This window comes from Camelus bactrianus, chromosome 32 (assembly GCF_048773025.1).
Source record: "Camelus bactrianus isolate YW-2024 breed Bactrian camel chromosome 32, ASM4877302v1, whole genome shotgun sequence".
NCBI classification, from domain to species: domain Eukaryota; kingdom Metazoa; phylum Chordata; class Mammalia; order Artiodactyla; family Camelidae; genus Camelus; species Camelus bactrianus.
This window is the reverse complement of record NC_133570.1, coordinates 1,707,366-1,729,798: the sequence shown is the minus strand read 5'-3', so window position 1 is coordinate 1,729,798 and position 22,433 is coordinate 1,707,366. Positions and strand designations below refer to the sequence as shown.

The 22,433-nt window shown below is 43.2% G+C and overlaps 1 protein-coding gene across 1 annotated transcript in view; it reads left to right on the top strand.

The window, feature by feature from the left end:
- The window catches only part of PIWIL1 (piwi like RNA-mediated gene silencing 1), a 32,562-nt gene extending 10,978 nt beyond the window's left edge, over nucleotides 1-21,584 (top strand). Inside the window, exons 9-20 of the mRNA XM_010948370.3 lie at nucleotides 8,929-9,055; nucleotides 9,247-9,364; nucleotides 9,843-9,957; nucleotides 10,927-11,114; nucleotides 11,483-11,555; nucleotides 13,046-13,246; nucleotides 13,360-13,463; nucleotides 14,278-14,348; nucleotides 14,503-14,656; nucleotides 18,113-18,238; nucleotides 20,088-20,235; nucleotides 20,360-21,584. Of these exons, the coding sequence (XP_010946672.2) occupies nucleotides 8,929-9,055; nucleotides 9,247-9,364; nucleotides 9,843-9,957; nucleotides 10,927-11,114; nucleotides 11,483-11,555; nucleotides 13,046-13,246; nucleotides 13,360-13,463; nucleotides 14,278-14,348; nucleotides 14,503-14,656; nucleotides 18,113-18,238; nucleotides 20,088-20,235; nucleotides 20,360-20,476 (1,542 nt within the window). The 3' untranslated portion in view covers nucleotides 20,477-21,584. The remainder of the gene's footprint in view (nucleotides 1-8,928; nucleotides 9,056-9,246; nucleotides 9,365-9,842; nucleotides 9,958-10,926; nucleotides 11,115-11,482; nucleotides 11,556-13,045; nucleotides 13,247-13,359; nucleotides 13,464-14,277; nucleotides 14,349-14,502; nucleotides 14,657-18,112; nucleotides 18,239-20,087; nucleotides 20,236-20,359) is intronic.
- Nucleotides 21,585-22,433: the final 849 nt, after the last annotated feature.

Genomic DNA, 22,433 nt, shown 5'->3' with positions numbered 1-22,433 from the left:
TTTTCTAAAAAGTGGAATAAATGAACTATTATGTATTTTTGTGTCAGAAGTATACATCTACTAGAGACCTTTGAAATGTCTTTGTGCTGTTGCCTGACTTTCAGCTGCTCTCCTGTGAATGAGAAGGTCAGGTGCCACTCTGGAGGGAAATGGTTCTCTGAGTGGCCATGTTAAGAACTGGTGTTAATCTGGGCAAAATGAGAATAGGCCAAGGGTCATGTCGTCTCAGCTTGATTTCCCTACTGCTGTTTGCAGCCTCTGAAAATTCCTTGAGGACCCAACCATGTTCAGCTTAGACTGTTCTGGGTGTCAGAAGTTACTGTGAGAAATGAGTTTTAGCAGTTTGCTGTGGTTTATTTTAATAATTACTACCAAGGATGGGAAGAAGTGGTATGTATCAACAGCAGATATAAAAAGGACATCATTTGAAAGTTTGATTTAAACCTGAAGCAAGGTCAGGGAAAATTCTCCCCTTCTCTGGCCAGTATTACGGAGAAAAGGGAACCCTCCTACACTGCTGGTGGGAATGCAGTTTGGTGCAGCCACTGTGGAAAACAGTGTGGAGATTCCTCAAAAAACTAGTAATAGACTTACCATATGACCCAGGAATCCCACTCCTGGGCTTATATCCAGAAGGAACCCTACTTCAGGATGACACCTGCGCCCCAATGTTCATAGCAGCATTATTTACGATAGCCAAGACATGGAAACAGCCTAACTGTCCATCAACAGGTGACTGGATAAAGAAGATGTGGTATATTTATACAATGGAATACTACTCAGCCATAAAAACTGATAACGCCATTTGCAGCAACATGGATGCTCCTGGAGAATGTCATTCTAAGTGAAGTAAGCCAGAAAGAGAAAGAAAAATACCATATGAGATCGCTCATATGTGGAATCTTAAAAAAAGTAAACAAAGCATAAATACAGAACAGAAATAGACTCATAGACATAGAATACAAACTTGTGGTTGCCAAGGGGGTGGGGGGTGGGAAGAGATAGACTGGGATTTGAAAATTGTAGAATAGATAAACAAGATTATACTGTATAGCACAGGGAAATGTACACAGGATCTTATGGTAGCTCACAGAGAAAGGAATGTGACAATGAATATATATATGTTCGTGTATAATTGAAAAATTGTGCTCTGCACTGGAATTTGACACAACATTGTAAAATGATTATAAATCAATAAAAAATGTTAAAAAAAATCTTAATGCCTGCTTATTTCTCCATAAGTGGCCTTTTTTAAATTTTTTCATTTTTTTATTGAAGTACAATTACAGTGTGTCAATCTCTAGTGTACAGTACGGTGTCCTACATATACATACATATACAGTCATACATATATATACATATATTCATTTTCATATTTTTTCCATTAAAAGTTATTGTAAGATACTGAATAGTTCCCTGTGCTATACAAAAGAAACATTTTTAAAATCTGTTTTTATATATAGTGGCTAACATTTGTAAATCTCAAAACTCCCAAATTTATCCCCTCCCACCCTCTTTCCCTGGTAACCATAAGATTGTTTTCTAAGTCTGTTTTGTAGATGAGTTCATAGTGTCCTTTTTTTTTTAGATTCCACCTATGAGTGATATCTTATGGTATTTTTCTTTCTGTTTCTGGCTTCACTTAAAATGACATTCTTCAGGTCCATCCATGTTGCTGCAAATGGCATTATTTTATTTTTATGGCTGAGTAGTATTCCATTGTATAAATATACCACATCTTGTTTATCCAGTCATCTGTCAATGGACATTTAGGCTGTTTCTGTGTCTTGGCTATTGTAAATAGTGCTGTGTGAACAATTGGGGTGCATGTATTTTTTCACATTAGAGTTCCCTCCTGATATATGCCCAGGAGTGGGATTGCTGGATCATATGGTAAGTCTATTTTTAGTGCTTTGGGGAATCTCTCTACTGTTTTCCATAGTGGCTGCACCAAAGTACATTCCCACCAGCAGTGTAGGAGGGTTCCCTTTTCTTCACAGCCTCTCCAGCATTTATCGTTCATGGACTTTTGAATAATGGCCATTCTGACTGGTGTGAGGTGATACCTCATCATAGTTTTGATTTGCATTTCTCTGATGATTAGCGATATTGAGCATTTTTTCATGTCTGTTGGCTGTTTGTATGTCTTCATTGGAGAAAAGCTTGTTTAGGTCTTCTGCCCATTTTTGGATTAAATGGTTTGGTTTTTTTTTTTTAACTTGTATGAGCTATTTGTATATTCTGGAAATTAAGCCTTTGTCAGTTGCATCATTTGCAAATACTTTCTCCCATTCCATAGATTGTCGTTTTGTTTTGCTTATGGTTTCCTTTGCTATGCAAAAGCTTATGAGTTTAATTAGGTCCCATTTGTTTATTTTGCTCTTCTATTGCCTGGGTAGACTGCTCTAGGAGAACGTTGCTAAGATTGATGTCAGAGAATGTTTTGCCTATGTTTTTTTCTAGGAGATTTATTGTGTCTTGTCTTATATTTAAGTCTTTATAAGCCATTTTGAGTATATTTTTGTGTGTGGAGTGAGGGAGTGTTCTAACTTTATTGGTTTATATATGCTGCTATCCAGTTTTCACAGCACCACTTGCTGAAGAGACTGTCTTCTCTCTATTGTATATTCTTGCATCCTTTGTTGAAAATTAATTGACTGTAGGCCTGTGGATTTATTTCTGGGCTCTCTATTCTGTTCCATTGATCCATATGTCTGTTTTTATGCCAGTACCATGCTGTTTTGATTACTGGAACTCTGTAGTGTTGTCTTAAGTCTGGGAGGGTTATTACTCCAGCTTCATTCTTTTTCTTCAGTGTTGCTTTGGCAATTCTGGGTCTTTTGTGATTCCATATAAATCTTAGGATCATTTGTTCCAGTTCTGTAAAAAAATGTCCTGAGTAATTTGATAGGGATGGCATTAAATCTGTAGATTGCCTTGGGCAGTATGGCCATTTTAACAATATTGATTCTTCCAATCCAAGAGCATGGGATATCTTTCCATTTCTTTAAGTCTTTAATTTCCTTAACCAGTGTTTTGTAGTTCTCCATGTATAAGTCCTTCACCTCCTTGGTCAGATTTATTCCTAAGTATTTTATTGTTTTGGATGCAATTTCCAAAGAGATTGTTTATTTACTTTCTTTTCCTGTTGTTTCATTGTTAGTATAAAGAAATGCAGCTAATTTTTGTATGTTAATCTTGTATCCTGCTTCCTTGCCGAACTCTTTTACTAGCTCTAGTAGTTTTTGTGTGGAGCTTTTAGAGTTTTCTATATATAGTATCCTGTCATCCGCATGTAATGACAGTTTTACCTTTTCTTTCCAATTTGAATCCCTTTTATTTCTTTTTCTTGCCTGATTGCTGTGGCTAGGACTTCCAGGACTGTGTTGAATAGAAGTGGTGAGAGTGGGCAACCTTGTCTTGTCCCAGATTTTAGTGGGAAGGTTTTCAGTTTTTCACCATTGAGTAATATGCTGGCTGTAGGTTTATCATAAATAGCTTTTATTATGTTGAGATATGTTCCCTTTATACCCACTTTGGTAAGGGTTTTATCATAAATGGGTGTTGAATTTTATCAAATGCTTTTGATTCATCTGTTGAGATCATGTGGGGTTTTTTTTTTTTTTGTCCTTTTGTGGATGTCATGTATCAGATGGATTGATTTGTGTATGTTGAACCATTCTTGTGTCCCTGGGATGAATCCAACTTGATCATGGTGTATGATCTTTTTTATGTGCTGTTGGATTGTGTTTGCTAATATTTTGTTGAGGATTTTTACATCTATGTTCATCAGTGATATTGGCCTGTTACTCTCTTTTTTTGGTAGTGTCTTTATCTAGTTTTGGTATCAGGGTGATGTTGGCTTCATAGAATGAGTTTGGGAGTACTCCCTCCTTTTTAGTCTTTTGGAAGGCTTTGAGAAGGACCAGTATGAGTTCTTTGTATGTTTGGTACAATTCTCCAGTGAAGCCATCTGGTCCTGGACTTTTGTTTGCAGGTTTGTTTGGAGGTGTTTTATTGCTAATTCTATTTCATTTCTGGTGATTGATTTGTTCAGTTAGTCAGTTTCTTCTTGATTCCATCTTGGTTGACTGTGTGTTTCCAGAAACTTGTCCATTTCTTCTAGGTTGTCCAGCTTGTTTCCATATAGTTGTTCATAGTATTCTCTTATGATACTTTGTATTTTCTTGGTATTGGTTGTAATTTCTCCATTTTCCTTTCTTGTTTTGTTTATTTGTGCTCTCTCTCTCTTTTCTTCTTGGTGAGCCTGGCCAGAGGTTTGTCAATTTTATTTACTCTTTCAAAAAACCAGCTCATGGTTTGATTGATTTTTTTGTATTTTTTTTCTCTCTGTTTATTTTCTCCCTGATCTTTATTATTTCCTCCTGCTGGCTTTTGGTTTTGTTTGCTCTTCTTTACCTAATTCTTTATTTTTTTGTCACTTTTTTTTAACATTTTTTATTGATTTATAGTCATTTTACAGTGTGTCAAATTCCGGTGTAGGGCACAATTTTTCAGTTATACATGAACATATATATATTCATTGTCACATTTTTTTCTCTGTGAGCTACCATAAGATCTTGTATATATTTCCCTGTGCTAATACAGTATAATCTTGTTTATCTATTCTACAATTTTGAAATCCCAGTCTATCCCTTCCCACCCCCCACCCCCTTGGCAACCACAAGTTTGTATTCTATGTCTATGAGTCTATTTCTGTTTCGTATTTATGCTTTGTTTGTGGGGTTTTGTTTTTATTTTTTTAAGATTCCACATATGAGCAATCTCATATGGTATTTTTCTCTTTCTGACTTAACTTCACTTAGAATGACATTCTCCAGGAGCATCCATGTTGCTGCAAATGGCATTATGTTGTCGGTTTTTATGGCTGAGTAGTATTCCATTGTATAAATATACCACATCTTCTTTATCCAGTCACCTGTTGATGGACATTTAGGCTGTTTCCATGTCTTGGCTATTGTGAATAGTGCTGCTATGAACATTGGGGTGCAACTGTCTAATTCTTTTAGATGGTAGGTTAGATTGTTTATTTGAGACTGTTCTTTTTTGAGAAAGGCCTCTATTGCTGTGAACTTCCCTCTTCAGACTGCTTTTGCTACATCTCATAGATTTTGTGTGATTGTGTTTTCATTGTCATTTGTCTCAAAAGTATTTTTTAATTTCTTCTTTGATCTCATCATTGACTCATTGGTTTTTTTAGTAGCATGTTGTTTAATCTCCATGCTGTCATTTTTTTTCTCCTTTGTTTTTCTCTGGTTGAATTCTAGTTTCATGGCATTGTGGTCAGAAAAGATGCTTGAAATAATTTCTGTCTTAAATTTGTTGAGGCTTCTTTTGTGCCTGAGTACATGATCTGTCCTAGAAAATGTTCCATGTACACTTGAAAAGAACATATATTCTATTTTAGGGGGATGTAATGTTCTGAAAATATCAACCAAGTCCTACTGTTCTGTTGCGTCATTTAGTATCTGTTGCATTATTGACTCTTGTCTGGAAGATCTGTCCAATGATGTTAATGGGGTGTTAAAGTCCCCTATGATTGTGCTCCTATTAATTTCTCCCTTTATGTCTGTTAATACTTGCTTTATGTATTTAGATGCTCCTGTATTGGGTGCATATATGTTAACAAGTGTAATATCCTCATCTTGTATTGCTCCTTTAATCATTATACAGCGTCCTTCTTTATCTTTCTTCATGGGCTTTATTTTAAAGTCTGTTTTGTCTGAAATCAATATTGCTGCTCCTGCTTTCTTGTCATTTCCATTTGTATGGAGTATCTTTTTCCATCTTCTCACTTTCAATCTGCGTGTGTCCTTCTCCCTATAAAGTGAGTCTCTTGTATGCAGCATGTTGTAGGTTCTTATTTTATTATCTGGGCTGCCACTCTGTCTTTTGATTGGAGCATTTAGTCCATTGACATTTATGGTAATTATTGATAGATACGTGTTTATTGTTATTTTGAACTTAGTTTTCCAATTGTTTTGGTATTTTCTTTGTTTTTTCTTTTTCTTTTTGTGGTTTGATAAGTTTCCTTTATATTATTATCTTGGTTTCTTTTTGGGTTTTGTGACTCTTATGTGCTTTTTGACTTGTGGTTACCCTTTTTTTTTTAAGTATATTAACCCATTACTATATCTGTTTCCTTTAAACTGATAGTCATATGAGCTCAAACCCATCCTAAAAAGAACAAAAAAAAAACCTCTGTTTTCTTGCTCCCCTCTCCCACCCTTAATGATTTTGATGTCCTGTTTTACATCTTCATGTTTATTCTGTTATAACTCATTGTTGTTATCGCCTTTCCAGTTATGGTTTTCTCTTTTCTATAGCATCCTGCTGCTTTTCTATTTTGAGTAGACCTTTCAGTATTTCTTTCAGCATAGGTTTACAATTGCTGAATTCTTTTAGTTTTTGCTTGTCTGTGAAGTTCTTTCTCCTTCTATTCTAAGGGATAGCCTTGCTGGATAAAGTATCCTAGATTTTAGCTTTTTCTCATTCAGAACTTTGAATATATCTTGCATAAGTGGCCTTGTAAACACTGACATCCTTAAAGGTTCTGCCTCAGGTCCCCTGTTACTGGGATATATTCTAGGTGGTCTCCAGTCTATGCTGAGACTTCAGGTATGATATGTTAACAATTCTCACATTTCTAGCTCTAGCCCTAGACATGTCTAAACTTACTTGTTGTAAATATTTGGATGGCTCAGGGATACCCTGCATGTGACTAGCACTGGACATGTGCCGTCCCCTCACCTGGCCCTGGGGCAGTGCTCTTCATCAGTGCAGGGAATGTCACTTCCACCAAGTCAGGGACTTTGCAGTTTACACAGCCCAGTGCCTAACTAGGCCCTTGGGTACTGGAATGAGCAAATGAATAATGGGTAATTCAGACATTGCTCAGACCTCCGTGCCTCTCTCCCTTACCTGTCCAATTATCTGTCAGAGCCCATCACCCCCCCCCGAAGTACCTTCATTTTTCTCTTTCTCAGTGACTGCCGTCTTCCTTCTAGGCTCCACTTCTCTTACTTATTCAGCTAGTCTCTTACTTTTCATTTCTCATGCTTTCTAAACTACATTTTCAAACTCATACAAATCTGATACTACTTTTATGCTACCCAGAGTAATTAAGTGGCTGCCCATTGCTCCTGTGACTTGCCTAGTAAGCACATTTTTCTTTACCCAGTGAGTCCCCGAGTGGTGTGGCCCTGCTCCCTTGCTGATCTACGTGTCGTCACTTACCCCAGCCCCCTGTTACGGCCATGGGACTTCCTCGCCCAAAGCACTCTGCGCGCTCCACTCTTGCTCTGAGGCTTACGTCCCAGCTTAGCTGATTTCTTCTGGGAACCAGGAATAAAGGTGTCTAGTGGCCATGATCAATCAGAAGGTGGTGGCGTTGGGGTATATGAAAGAATCAAGGCAGTCTTAGAACTTCCTAGTAGAAATGCAGTTTTAGTAATAAGTGATGGCTTCGATCTGATGCATTGAAGATAATATCTAGGAAACAGTGGGAGAGGAGGGCCTTTGGAAGGGAAGATCATTAGTCAAATCAGTTTAAAAAAAAGTTTAAGAGTAATATTAAACAAATGAATGTGCTAGTTTTTCAGATTTAGGGGGAAATGTTAAAAGAACTGACAGGCTGTCATTTAGGCACTGAGAATATAGAATCGGGGTGGAATCCCAAAGCTCTTTAATTAAGAACTACACACTTAAGGCTCTTTGGTGAAATGGAGAATAGGGACCCTCCTGAAACCACTGCCACGTTTCTGCATGTGTGCACCCAAGTGAGCAGTGTGTGAGCGGGGGGCTGGTACTAGACCCCTAGTGAGGAGAAGAGTGCGATAAAGTAGGAAGTACAGATCCATGGGGATGAGGCCAGTTGTGCACGTTGTACTTGGAATTTTCTGTTCTGAAATAATTTTCCCCTGGATGGTTGGTGAAGAGTTGAATGTAAGACAAAGTCAGTGACGGGCTAGAATTTGTGGTCTCTTAATTCATGGCAGTAGGTGGCAACCTCGTCCGCATGATAGGAATGAGGAAGGGACAAGTGCCTTAGCCTCTTGAGAGACCAAGACACATGAAATGGCTATGATGATACTACTCTCTTGTACGCTAAATGGAGATGTGTGATTTTTGTTTAATAAGAAGTTGGAGCTGAATTAATCAGGGCATTAAAAGATGCTAGGAAGAGCGTACAGGAGATGATGGGAAAGCGGATCTTTAAGCCACGGAGCCAGAGAGTCTAGTGCGGTTAACGCCGGTAAAGTCTGCCGTGGCCTCGAACCGCAGGGCTGAGCCGGGGGCCCAGGAGCTGTCTCATAACGTACCTTAGATCAGGAACATCCGCATTTTTGTTTATAAGTTGTGAAAACTCATCTTAGTGATTACATGTGGGGAATCTTCAGATGGGAAATTTCATACTGCTAAACTGAAATTCAGCTTCACAGTATCAACATTTTGTGGAAACTTTTCCTAATTAAACATGTCCTGTCACGCGCACACTCTCCCCCTTCCCTGCGTTGTCTGACAGTGAGACTCGTTTGTGAACTAGTCCTCGCTGTGACGTGAGTGGTTGTGGCAAAGCTGTGCTGAGCCGAAGGCCTGGAGTCACACCGACTGCCATTTCTAAACCACGGAATCAAAAAGTGCAGTGAAGAGAGCTGACTAAAAGTCAGACCCGGAGCCTTACTACCCGTGACTATCTAATTTTTTTAGGAAAAAAGATGAGATACTCAGCAAAATACATAAATCTCAGCCTGTTTTACATAGGATTAAAAACACAATTTTTATACTTTACTTGGAAACTGGTACCAGCCATGCTGTTGGCATTGTTCATTTTAAAAGCCTTTCTGCCCATTGACTTGTTACTGAGGCATTTACTCTGAACAGCGATCCCTTTCTTCCCTTGAATAGCAATATAACCAAGAAATCACCGACTTGAAGCAGCCAGTTTTGGTCAGCCAGCCTAAGAGGAGGAGAGGCCCTGGCGGCACGTTACCCGGCCCTGCGATGCTTATTCCTGAGCTCTGCTACCTGACAGGTACCGCCGACCGGAGCCTCGAGCTCGTCGGCCCGCTGTGTGTCAGAAGCCACGCAGCACCCCCCCCCCCCCCCCCCCCGGAGCCCTGCACCTGCTGGGTTTCCTCGGAATCCTGTCACGTGTCACACCCTGCTCTCCCGGCGCTTGTGCTTGTTCCTCTGACCATTTACCTTTAAATGTTCTGCTTGAAGGTCTAACTGATAAAATGCGCAATGATTTTAATGTAATGAAAGACTTGGCTGTTCATACGAGGCTAACCCCAGAACAGAGGCAGCGGGAAGTGGGGAGGCTGATCGATTACATCCACAAGTAAGGCATCTGCGCTGCTCTGGGGGGTGGTTTCCATTTTTACTTTGTGTGGGTTTGTGGGGGTGACAGAGTAGTTTGTTTTCATTTTGTATTTGTTCTATTGGGGGGGGTTCTTTTTGTTTCTAAGGGAGGCTACTGTCTGTCAGGGATAATTGAGGCGAACCTGGTGGTAGCCTGGGGTATTTCTGATTCTTAATAGAAGACTAGGAGGTGAAATTGGGACAAAGCTGTCTTGTTATGGTGTCGTGCTTACTTTGAGGAGATAGTGTGGGCATCAGGACTTTAAAGGGTGTCACGAGGGGAAACGTGTGACGAGAGAGCAGACTGTCCTGCGTTCCCGGCAGCCTCGCTGGGGTTTCAGTCCTGAGAAGCAGTGATGTGCGCTGTAGTTAGTTGCAGTCGGTCTCTCGTTGCACGTGCATCCGTTTTTGCTGTGTTCCCTTGCATTTAATGGCGTATAAATGTGTTAAATTTACAGAGATGATAATGTTCAGAGGGAGCTTCGAGACTGGGGTTTGAGCTTTGACTCCAACTTACTGTCCTTCTCAGGAAGAATTTTGCAAGCAGAGAAGATTCATCAAGGTGGAAAAACAGTAAGGCTTTCTTCCCGGCGTCAGCAGGCCGGCTGGGGGCGGGCGCCCGGGACAGCAAGCACCAGTCACCTAGCTGCACGCCTGCGTCCTGTCCCCTCCCTGCCGCGTCCGCCCGCTGTCAGCCCGCGTGACGGCGGCCCTCGGAGCGGGGCTGGGTGCCCCTCACGAGGAGCGCTCCCCGGCCGTGTGGCTGCGCTTCGCCTGGGCCGTGTGCTGGTTAGGGGTGTATGTTCAGTATTGCGGTGCCTTTTATATTTTATCCTCAGAAAAGGAAAGCAGGTATTCTGAACATTTTTGTGTGTGTAATTGAAGCCCTACAAGCTCCAAAGTTTTAAAAAACTTTTATAAAAAGCTATGCCCTTCTGCCTTCTAAATGTTCTATGAATAACAACCTAGTCACGCAGCGCGGTATTTTACTTGCAGTTGTTCTTGTCACCCGCCGTAGTAGAAGTCTGCGTCCCCGTGTGAGCGCTGCCCTGGGGGCACCCGGGGCCCCGTGCGGGGGACGCCGCCAGGCGCTCGCCCCAGCCTTGCTCGCTGTCTGCCTGGCCGTCAGCTGCCGCCAGAGCGCGCTTTCGGTATCTGACCCCTTGGTCATAAAGCTGCTTAACCTTCAAGGCCTTGTTTTTCTCACATCTTTATCGTGAGGGGAGTAACCTGTCCTTGTAAGATTCTAGGAAAGATTAAAGAGGACTGCAGCTTGGTGTACTGAGCAGTATTTGGTGCAGGTGAGCACTGAGTGGCAGCTGTTAATATGAGTGTACTAGAAACAAAAGTGCCTTAATCCTTTGAATACATTTTGTGTCTTTTTTCCCCACTGAGGGTGTTTCATTTGTCACTGCAGTTCAGATTTAAGAGTAGGAGTCCAAGGTGTAGAATACGCCACGGTAGGATTATAGAAGACAAAATTTTGGCCTTATCGCTGAGAATTTACAGTGGAACTCACAGTGTCTCTGAACTTTTTTCTAGTTTGACTACAATCCACAGTTTGCAGATTGGTCAAAAGAAACAAGAGGTGCGCCACTGATCAGCGTTAAGCCGCTGGATAACTGGCTGTTGATCTATACTCGAAGAAACTATGAAGCAGCCAATTCATTGATACAAAACCTATTTAAAGTCTCACCAGCCATGGGCATACAAATGAAGAAAGCAGTAATGTAAGTTCATCAAGTCATCTCTGCTCTGAAGGGTGATTAGTACTCACTTGGAGGGTGTGGGAGCTCAGACTGTCACTAAGATCATTAAAAACATCAGGTTCTCTTAGTTTGCAGACCTGCTGCAGCTTCTGCAAGGTGCGCACAGAAGCTGGGTAGCAGCCGCGGCCACGGCCGCGTGAGAGAGCCCAGGGGCTGTCCTCAGACTTCCTGCTGTGTGTGGGACACAGTCTTCTGACTGCATGGCTACTCTGGGTGTTTATTTCATTTTTTACACAGAAGCGTTCATGGGTTTTTTCTGTAGGAACCTTTTGTGCATAGACGTTTTTCGTTACTTTTTCTGATCGTTGGATTATGTATTTCCGTTGCAGGATTGAAGTGGATGATAGAACGGAAGCCTATTTAAGAGTCTTACAGCAGAAGGTTACATCAGATACCCAGATAGTAAGTAGCTAATTGATAACGTAGGCAGTTAATTGATAACGTAGGCAGTTGACCTGGAGTCAGTTGTTCTAAGGGGGATTTGTAAATCTTAGAAGCTGAGTTCATTTTTCTTAATGTTAATGTTAAAATTAGGTTCCCAAACCAGCCGCAAAATACATACTTCGCCTTCCTAAGACAGCTAAGCTAATGCTGGCTCTAGTTATGCACCTAGAAATTTGTTGTCAGTGCACTGCCAACAGTGGGGAAGGGACAGAGAAAGCTACCTTAAATTTACCCAAACTCACATGCTTTCACTATTCCAGAGAATCTGGGGGAGGAAACTCACGAGAGGAAAAATCAGTGCTTAGTTGTTTGGCACACACAGTGTAATTATGGAGTACATTTGTAATTACACTTAAGTGTAATTAGTGAGGTGACAAAGACAGGTTGAATGATAAACGACACATCTGTGTTGCTTTAAAACTAAGAAATGAATGGCTTCATCTCATCTGTTCCTTTTAGTCCTTCATCTAGTACTTAAATGCCATCAGGTTGTGTGGAAACAGGGAGACACCCGGGGAGGAAGATGATGGTTTGGGACTGTGGAAGAGAAGGACGCGACTCTGGGGGTGTACAGTGGAGAGAGAGCACAGCAGTGAGGGGAGAGCAGAGTTGAGCCCCGGGACTTAACTCGGAGCCCCAGGGTTTGGGCAGGGGTGGGTGACTTGGTTGGCTGGTTGGTCTTTCCAGCTTTTTTGAGATGTGAGTGACACGTAACAGTGTGTACATTCACAGTGTACAGCGTGATGCTTTGGTATGTGTCTGTGTTGCAGAATGATGACTCGGCAGGGTTTGTTACACCACTTCCACCATCTCACACAGTTAGTGTTTTTGTACACGTGGTGATAGTGTTTAAGATCCACTCTTCAAGCAGCTCTCAAGTGTGTAGCACTGGGGCCTCAGAACTTCCCTGGAGCTAGAGGTCTTCCCACCTGGGTGGGCAGGGCTGTGTTTAGCAGGCACTGCATTTCATCTCCAGAGTTGCCATGGACTTCCTAGGAAATTCTGTAGTGTGATCATATTCTCAAGCCAGAGCTTTTAAAGTTTAAAAACGATGATTCCGGGTGGGTCATAATTAAATGAAAAGTGTGAACATTTTAGAAAATCTTTTAAATCTGTCAGCTGGTCGGTTATCACTGACTTGTTTTGCCCTCTTCCCTACTTCTAAATTGTTCCCGGCTGGTGATAGAGCATACTCAACTAAGTTGTCAAGTTTTAATGACAGCTCAGCTTTGCATCGCTTGCTTGCCGTGATTTCTTCATTAGCATCTGTCAGACTTAGTTGAGCATAAGAAGCGACATCTAAAAGTGAGGGTCCTGCTTGTTGGCTGCGTGGCAGAGATGAGTAGTGACTGTTCATACCCCCCGGGGGGGGGGGTTGGTTTCCCGTCTTCTTCCTGGAACTTAGCACCAGTTTCGTAATGTTTGTAATGAGGACATTTTGTTTCTAGGTTGTTTGTCTGTTGTCAAGTAACCGGAAGGACAAATACGATGCTATTAAAAAATACTTGTGTACAGATTGCCCGACTCCAAGTCAGTGTGTGGTGGCCCGAACCTTAGGCAAACAGCAGACCGTCATGGCCATTGCTACAAAGATTGCCCTGCAGATGAACTGCAAGATGGGAGGAGAGCTTTGGAGGGTTGATATGCCTGTGAGTTTGATTTAATTGGTGGATAAAAGTTTTCACTGTTATTTAAGAAAAACGGATTTTTAAAATATTGCTGGTATTCTGTTGTGCTTGAAACTACCATGTTTTTATTAAAGCTAAAGCTAGCAATGATAGTTGGCATCGATTGTTACCATGACACCACAGCTGGACGGAGGTCAATTGCAGGGTTCGTCGCAAGCATCAACGAAGGGATGACCCGGTGAGTGGGCCCCAGTGGCCATGGACGAACTGTGGGGCGCAGGCAAGAGGGCCGGTGTCTGGGGCGTCCGGAGCGTCCAGGGGTGGTGTTGCTTCTTTATGGTTAACCTGCTTTCTCTTGTATCAGATCCAGTAAAACAGCTGGGAGAGAAAAGCAGCCGTTAGCTGCCCTGACATGTCAGCGCCCTTCCCTGGCCCTTAATCTGTAGTGGCCGCACCGCGTCTCCCGTTCACTGAGTGTCTGTATCTGGGGAGGATGCATCTCTTTAACTGTGACTGTCACTAAAACTTTGTTGGATAATTTGACCACTGAGGTGTTCACGTTAGTTTTATTTTGGAAAACCCACTTCAGGTTACCCAGTCACTTGTATTTCAACATAGTGAAATTATCTTTTGGTGCTTTTCTTAGAATTGATGGAATTGCCAAGAACAGGAAGAATGAAAATTGAAGCACTGATGTATTAGCATTACAGCTGGGCATATTTCAAGCTGTTTTATCTCACAAGAAGAGCATCTTGTGTCGAGAGTATAGGAAAAAAAGTGTAGCAGTGAGAGTGCTTCTGTGTGCCTTGAGGTGTAAACCTGGGAGGCATCTCTAGCCATTATGGCTTAAATTTTATTTTCCCCTCAGTGATGGAATTATAATGTTGATTTATAATGAAAGGAAACTTTGTATCATGTTAATTCTGTTTAAGATTTCATAGAGGAAGTTGACAATCATGATTGCTGAGGGTGAAAATAAATGCAGAGCAATTCAGAGGGAAAGACTTGCCGGCAGCTGCGTTCTCACCTGGGTCGTGTTTCCCCCCGCACAGCTGGTTCTCTCGCTGTGTATTTCAAGACAGAGGACAGGAGCTGGTCGACGGGCTCAAAGTCTGCTTGCAAGGTCAGTCTCCTGCCGTGTGTCCAGTCTGGCCTCTGAACTGGGGTCTTCGAGAAATGATAAGACTATGTTTCTGAAAAAACTGGGCCCAGAATTTGATAGAAACGCCATTTTTGCTCTGTGCTAACTTACTTAAAACTTCTCTGGCTTTTCCCAGCTGCTCTGAGGGCCTGGAATAGCTGCAACGAGTACATGCCTAGTCGGATCGTCGTGTTCCGGGACGGCGTTGGGGACGGCCAGCTCAAGGCGCTGGTCAGCTACGAGGTGCCGCAGTTTCTGGACTGCCTGAAGTCTGTGGGGAGAGGCTACAAGTAAGCACGCGAAATGCAAAGCTTTCTCCTGGTTAAACTGCACTTTTGTGTCTTTGAAAGTAATATCATGAGGTGAAAGGTAAGCGAGAAGCTCACGTTGCAAGTGCAGTGGGGCTGGAGGTGGTGGAAGGGGTGGGGCACGTCTCGTGGAAGTTTCTTCGTGGCGGACAGGCTGGAGGCGTAGAGCGGCTGTTCCTTCAAGGAACGACACGCTGAGACGCCTTCACCGGCCGTCTGCCTGATGCCCCTCGCCTAGCGTCTTGTCCCAGCACACGCAGAGGTGTCCACAGAAGCGTTACCGGAATACGTAGTCTGGGTAGTCTTAACGTACTCTGTCTCAGCCTCGTGGTACAGTGAGTACTGTTTGGTTTGTGAGCTCGGCTGGATGGGTGCTTGGTGGGCAGGATGAGGGTGTGTGTTTAGTCTCATGGAGGGAGAAGTCATCCTTCTCCCCCCGGGCCGCGGGCACAGCGCAGGGCAGTGAGTGCTGCTCGTGACAAACGTGGCGTGCGGTCTCCTGCGCAGCCGGGCTGTTTGCTGCCCTCCTCTGCCCTCCTGCGGGGCCTCCTGCCCGTGCTGTTTGGCAGGAGATCACGTATCATCTCAAGATAGCTGCTCTCATAGGTGACATTGTTTAACTTTTTGCTACTTTCTTTATCAGATTTTGAGCAAGTTGAGATGGGGGGGGTGCTGTTGCATTAAGAGCTTAGTGCACAATAAAGGTTTGTGGAAAATCCAGGAAGCTTGTTCCTGTGTGCTTGCACGTGAGTATTTAAATTGGTTATTTTTGCCAGACTTTCTTAGCCAACATTTGTTGTCATTATGAAAAGTGAGGGATTTTTAAATTCATCTCACTGTGCCTGGGCTCAGTGGCCCACAGGATGATCCTGAAGAGCTCATTTCTAGAAGAACCGGAGCGTACTTCCAGGTCTTCTTTGGTCAAACTCTCAAAGACTCCTAAGTATTGACCACATGTTTCTTACGATGAGGTCATTATGTCAGTAAGTTCTCAGAGCAAGTCAGGGGCGTCTTTATCTCTTCTGAAGTAATTCTGTTTTAGATTAAAATGCTAATAAGCATTTTTTAAAGTATTTTGAATGTTGATGTTTTTTCTATTCTCTTGAAATTCTTTATTTTCTCATTAAAATAACAGTACTAATTTCACTTCATTTTGGGCTTTGAATTTCTGTGAGCCTTGTTTTGGGGTCCTCCTCAGGATTTCTGTCCACATGGGAGGGGTGTGGTGTGGTGGTAGGGAGTTGGGGAGGGCGCAGATGGACTGCAACTTCCTTAGTCTCTACTGCTTAGTTTCAGTTATTACTGCAGCACTCAGAATTTCCTAGTCCTAGTTGCCTTTTCCTCATTCCTAGAGAAGAAACTTCTAGAAGAGTAGGGGCTACAGTGCAGGCTCCCCGCACTCCCTTTCGCTGGATATTTGGGGTCCCAGGAAGTGTACGCTGTTGTCCCCACTGGGGCTGCTGCGTCTCTGCTCCTGTGAGTCTTTTGAGCCCTCTGAGTTTGGTTCCCGGAAGGATTGGCAGAAATAGTTCTTAAAGAGGAGGTTGCAGCCCTTCAGGTGAATTTCTGTGCCCCTCCTTGTGGTGTTGTATTGAGTTTGAGGAGGCTGGTGGGGTTTACTTGCCCACCACCCCTTTAGCAGACAGGAGCCCACTGTTGCAGGGAAGGGGCGTGTAAGTTGACTGCTGGACTAGTGCACAGCGGACCAAGCATGAGGTGGATTCCACATTGTGAACTGTGCTGTGATTTGGTGGCGGCAGAGATGAGTGATCAAGGGCAGTATGTCTTAAATTCCAACTTGGCCTTCATCTGTGAAGCAGGGGTGGGCGGGGGGGGGGGGGGGAGCAGCTGACCAAGGTGCTGAAAGGAATGTGAGACTGTTGAATGTGCTTCACACGGTATCCGATGTGCACTCAGTAAGTGGTAGGTAATCCATCTAGAAAAAAGTTTATTTAAAGTTGTATATAAAGTAAAATAATATCCAAGAAATAATTATTCCTTATTTTGAAGAAATGGCAGAGTTCAGTCTTTAATATTTGTAATTATTCTTAGAACCACAGTATTTTTTAATTGAAATGTTAACTCTTTATAAAGATGCATCATGTATCAGCTGATTTAGAATGGTATAACAACAAATCAGAATGCCACTTCAGCATACTTGAGCTTGTCTTTCTGCCCTCATGTTTGCTGCCTCATTCCTTGTGATGTCACGGGACTGCAGTCCACCTTGTCTTTCAGTGCCCAGATCCGTTGTCCCTGGGCAGCAGCAGAGCTGCATGGGTGGGTGGTGATATTTCCAACAGTGTCCTCCTTTTGCTTAAGTAGACTCACCCTCCTGTCCCTTCTGCATTTGGCTGTTGCTGCCATGAAGGAGCACATGAGGTTTATCACTCAACAGAAGTTCCCAGTTTGTGATCTTTTTGCCCATTAGTCTAGACTGTGAACTCCTTACCCAGTCAGGCAATACCAGCCAGGTTCATACTACATGTAAAGAAAGCCCTCTGCTTCCCAGTGTTTAGGATAAAGTGTATTTATGGTCTTAAGGAACTAATGTTCTAGCTGGAATAAGGGCACGGGAAAATTGGGGTATTGATAATCATAATACTTATCAAATCCTTTTTAGCTGCCAGCACTGTTCTAAGTGCTTAACATGTTCTAATTCATTTATTCCCAAGTGGATAGTGCATACAGTGCGACTGTTTCAGACAGTGAACTTGAACCTTTAAGAGACGAGTGGAAAGGATGTGAAAGGTATTCAGGCTGAATACGTCCTGCCCATCCCAGACTGCCCTCAGCAGGGCCAGAAGGCATGTTCCCGGCAGCGGATCTGAGCTGAGAGCTCACAGAGCTGAGAGCTCACTCGCGGGAAAAGGAGTTGTCTTGTCATAGGAAGGCCACCTGGAGAACAGACTTGGGGAGGGAAACGGTGAAAAGGAAGGGTTCCAGCGCTGATTATGGCAGGCTGAAGAGTGGCTGAGCCATGAGAGACAGAGACACAGAGCTTCCCGTATACTGTGAACCAGTGATTTTGAAGGGCAGTAAGTTAGACTTGGATATCATTAAATTAGCTTACCTGTCTGAGATTTTAGACTTGACATCTTACGTTCCACATAGTAGAACATGCCCACTGAAAAGTGTTTCAGGTTGTGAAATTTAAAGACACGTTGGCTCTAACATTTTAGTGTGATGGGTGTGTCATATGTGCAGCCTAATGATTAAACGTGTCCGTGACCTTGTGTCACAGAGCTTTCTGCCCACAGCTGACCCTGGTCCCTGCTCCAGCTCCTTGCAGTTGTGGAGTCTTCCTTCACGACGTGCGTAGATAAGATGCCCCAAGAGGGGCACGCACTTCTTTTTAAACGGAGTGTACGAATGTATGAATGATTTAGTGCCCCGAAAAATATGACTAAATGTAGTTACATTCATCACGATCTTAAGCCCAAGACTAACGGTGATTGTGGTGAAGAAGCGGGTGAACGCCAGGTTTTTCGCGCAGTCCGGAGGGAGACTTCAGAACCCGCTTCCTGGGACGGTCATCGATGTCGAGGTCACCAGGCCAGAATGGTGAGTCCTTTGTGATTGGGTGATCTCCCGCTTGGTTTTCTAGCATAGCCTCTCTACTTGACCGACTTTAATCTATTTACTTTCTAGTTCTTACACTGCATGTCTTAGAAGTACTGAAGTCTTTCACTGGTTTGGTCTAATATTACTGCCATGATGTATCAACTTAGTGTCTGGAATGGTGAACGGAGGGTTCCGTGTAGTCTGTCCCTGGGGGAAGGGGCTCTTTTCTGCGGTGGTAACTGCACACACAGAGCTTGAGGACTGCTGCGGGTTGCTCTTGCTTTTTTTTTTTTTTTTTTGACATATGTAACCTCATTCACAGATTCTTGTTTTCTAATAAAATTAAATGAGGAAAGTGTCTTCTTAGTAAACAGCGCTTTTTATGCAGCTACAGTCTGCCATGGAAAAGCCAACTAGAACATTCAGGGGGACCCTGGCGGGCACGGGCGATGATCTTAGCACACAGGGGCTCAGCTGTAGGGTCGTGAAACTCGGTTCCTCAGAAGCACTTCTGTGGGGAACAGGGTACAGGGTAGTGGGTCATGCTCATGAGGGCAGCTCATCGGCCAGTCCAAAGTAATGCCTTCCTCATGAGAGTGGACAGCTAGGACGATTTTTGTCTTTATATATAAAATGTTGGAGCCTTTTTAACAAAGGGCGACTTTAATTGGATAAGATGTCAGCCTCTGTGCAGAGTTTAAACAGGGAGCACTTGCCCTGCGTGCGCCCCGGGCAGAAGCAGCGTCGCTGTGCTGAATTTATGTAGCAAGTGGTAGTAATACAGAGTCTCACTCTACGTCGTCCTGTTGCGGGACGGTTAGGAATTGTTTTCAAGAACTCTTACCTTGGATTCTGACTTTTCCCAGGCAGGTGTTAGTGATGGCAGGGCTACAGAAGGGCTCTGACCTTTTAGGGAAATTCACTGAGGGAAGACAAAATGGCTAAGGTATTAGCAAGTTCATTTCCTGCAGGATTTTCTTGAACCATTCAGAATGACCTCGTGATACTTTCCAACAGCACTGCTACTCTGATAACCAAACTCAGCTGTAACAGTTGACCTGAAGACATAACTGATTTAGACAATTTGGGTAAAATCCAAGTTGAATTTTAAAGTACAAAGAAATGTGATTCCTTTTTACTAGATACCACTTAAAATTTAACAGCTGCTGATGCTGCTCAGATGCTTGGAGAAGTCCTCTTTGAATGATAATATCCTTGAATTGAGAGCCAAGGTTTTGATTTTAGCTCTGTTGTGCTTTCTCTGTTCTTTTGGGCAAGTCACTTAACATTTCTGAAACTCTCATTTTTCTAAATAATCTGTTGTAGATCAATTCTGACTTTACAGTTTGTCTAGTTTCACTGGGCAAATAAATTAGAGAGTTAATTTCTTAATATCTATCAAGTCAAATTACAATGTCTCTGGATTGATGGTTAATTGGTACCAAGAAAATGAAGTACCGATGTGACATTCCTTTACATTTGCACTGCTTGGTTCTTGATTCTGGAACTGTTCCTGCTCTGTCATCTCCCTCAGATGTGGGGTGGGAACAGGGACCTGTCGCCGTGGGCACGTCAGAACTAGCAGCCAGGTCCAGTGACTGTTGACCGCCTGAGGCACCAGTGACAGACACTGATAATACACATAATAGTGGTATCTTAAACTTTGACACGTAAGCATTTCAGAGCGCTTTATCAGTAAAGTTTCTGACCTCAAGGCAGCGCATCACGTAGGAGGTCAGGTTACGTCAGTGTACAGGGCTTTTCGCTGTCAGAAGCTTGAATCATCTTGATTTTCACTTTCAAAGCATAAGCCTTGTGTCCGTGTGGCTTTTTCCTTTTGTCACGGCAGGTATGACTTCTTCATCGTGAGCCAGGCGGTGAGGAGCGGCAGCGTCTCCCCCACGCACTACAACGTCATCTACGACAGCAGTGGCCTGAAGCCGGACCACATCCAGAGGCTGACGTACAAGCTCTGCCACGTCTACTACAACTGGCCGGTGAGTGCGCCCTCGCGCGCGGCCCGGGGCTCGCTTTCCAGAGGCTTCTGTAGCTAGCGCTGAGATTTACAACCTAAAGGAGCTAGATTTAGAGTAATAGGACCTCTTTTTCCCTCCACTAAAGGGTGTCATTCGTGTTCCCGCCCCCTGCCAGTATGCCCACAAACTGGCCTTCCTTGTCGGCCAGAGCATTCACAGAGAGCCAAACCTGTCCCTGTCCAATCAGCTTTACTACCTCTGACCGGCGGAAGAAGACAAGACGTAGCTGGTTTTTCTTTCTGAAATTACAACTTCGGGATTTTTTAAGCTTTTTTAAAATTGTATCTTTCTGGATGAAACCTGGGAAGGGACTTAGGAGCTCCAGAGTCTTCCTTCCAACATTGCCATTAACTTATTTTATAGGTGAAAATGAGGGTTTTATACTTTATCTTGTTTGGTTCTCATAAACATGTGAGGATTTTTTGTTCTGAAAAAATGTGGATAAGGTATTTTGTATTTATAAACAGACTCTCCTAATCTATTTGGAAAGTAGGGATTTTATTGAAACTGCTTTCAGGAGTGGGCACGTCCTACGCATAAAGCTACATTGACCTTATGTTTGAAATACTTGTTTTGAATTTAAAGGTGAGAAAAGGCATGAAAGCGGGAAGCTCAGTACAGTCCAGAGGTAGGGTTGTGTTTGGCTACCCGATCATCTCGCTCTAAAGCAAAAGCTGCCATCAAATAACCTGCACGAGGCGTAGGACAGGCGTGTGGCTGGCGGGAAGTGCTTGCTTTTTATTGCATGTCTGGGGCTGGGTGTTACGGGGTCAAAGAAAGAGATAGCTGGAAGTTTTAAATTTGTGTCCAAAGGAACATTTTAAGACTCTTTAATAAAAAAGGCCAGTAGTCTTTATTAACATTACTATTTATTTATTTTTTTTTTTGCAACTGGGACATCATTCAGTTTGTTATAAAATAAAATTGCAGTGATTGTCTTCTTATCTGAGTAACAGTGTAGTTTTTGTTTTTACCGAAAGCATATGCATTTTCTTTCCATTTAATTTGATTAAACTTCTGGGGAGTACACTCAGAGGATATGATTCCATTTTCAAAGCTAAATTAGTGTCACTTAATGAACCTCAGTGTCAGAGTGAAACTCTGTCAGGAGGTGCTGCAACCTGCAGCGTTAGTAGTGTTAAGACTGGAAATCCGTAGCTGGTAAGGCAGTGCAGGCTCAGAGGGCCGTGTGTTGTGAAGTTGAGCAGTGCAATTATTCACATCTGCATTCTTGTAGGAATTTTCAGGGAATTTTGCAAAGAGCAGGCTTGAAGTTAATGTGTACGAACACCCTTGAGCATTGCTTCCAAGTGTGGTGAGTGGAAACACGCACGGTCGTACACAGGCCGCCAGAACTGTGACTGTGGCTGAAATGGGCACGGCTCAGCCCGGGTGCGGGTCTCACCGTCACCGCGCTGCTGCTCACCCAGTAGCTGCCCTCTGCAGTTTAGCCTCATTACCGTATTATGAATGAAAACCACTTATTTTCCTTTTAGTTCTTTGAGGTAATAACTGTTGGTAACACTGTCCTTGGCTCCTAGCCTCGCTCCCTGAGCCTAGTTGATTTCTAAACATTAGAAGGAAAGAAACGTGGGATCGTGACGGTCCGGAGGCAGGCCAGGGAGACAGCAAGGCCGATGATGAAAGGGGCTGGCTGCTGTCAGAGCGTGGAGGCGTGTAAGAGGGTCTCGTGATACAACTGTGAAAGGTTGATTGGGGCATTTTTTTATTTATGGATTTTTATAGCTAGTCAGTAACTTAATAAAGTCTCATACTAGCAGGTTTTAAATTAGCCCTTAACATTGAAAGGCTTTAATATCTTTCAAACCATGAAAAATTGGTGAATGAGGTAATTGTGGAAAGTTGTAGTGTTCAGATGACCCCCACTGCATCATGAAGACTTGGGTTTTTTTTGACAAGGGACATAATCTCAAGGTAGTTTAAGCCAGGAAGGATGCTGGTCGGCTCTCTTGGTCGTCCTGGGCAGTGGCTCCCAAATTGACTGTTCAACTTGACCTCGTTTGCTTTGTAATATCACAGGCCACTGAGCTCCAGCCCAGCCCCGGCAGTCAGAACGTCCAGGGCGGAGGCCGGGCAAGCTGTTAAGTGCCCCCCAGGTGACTTGTCTGGGAAGTCTGGCAAAGGCCAGTTGAGAAGGT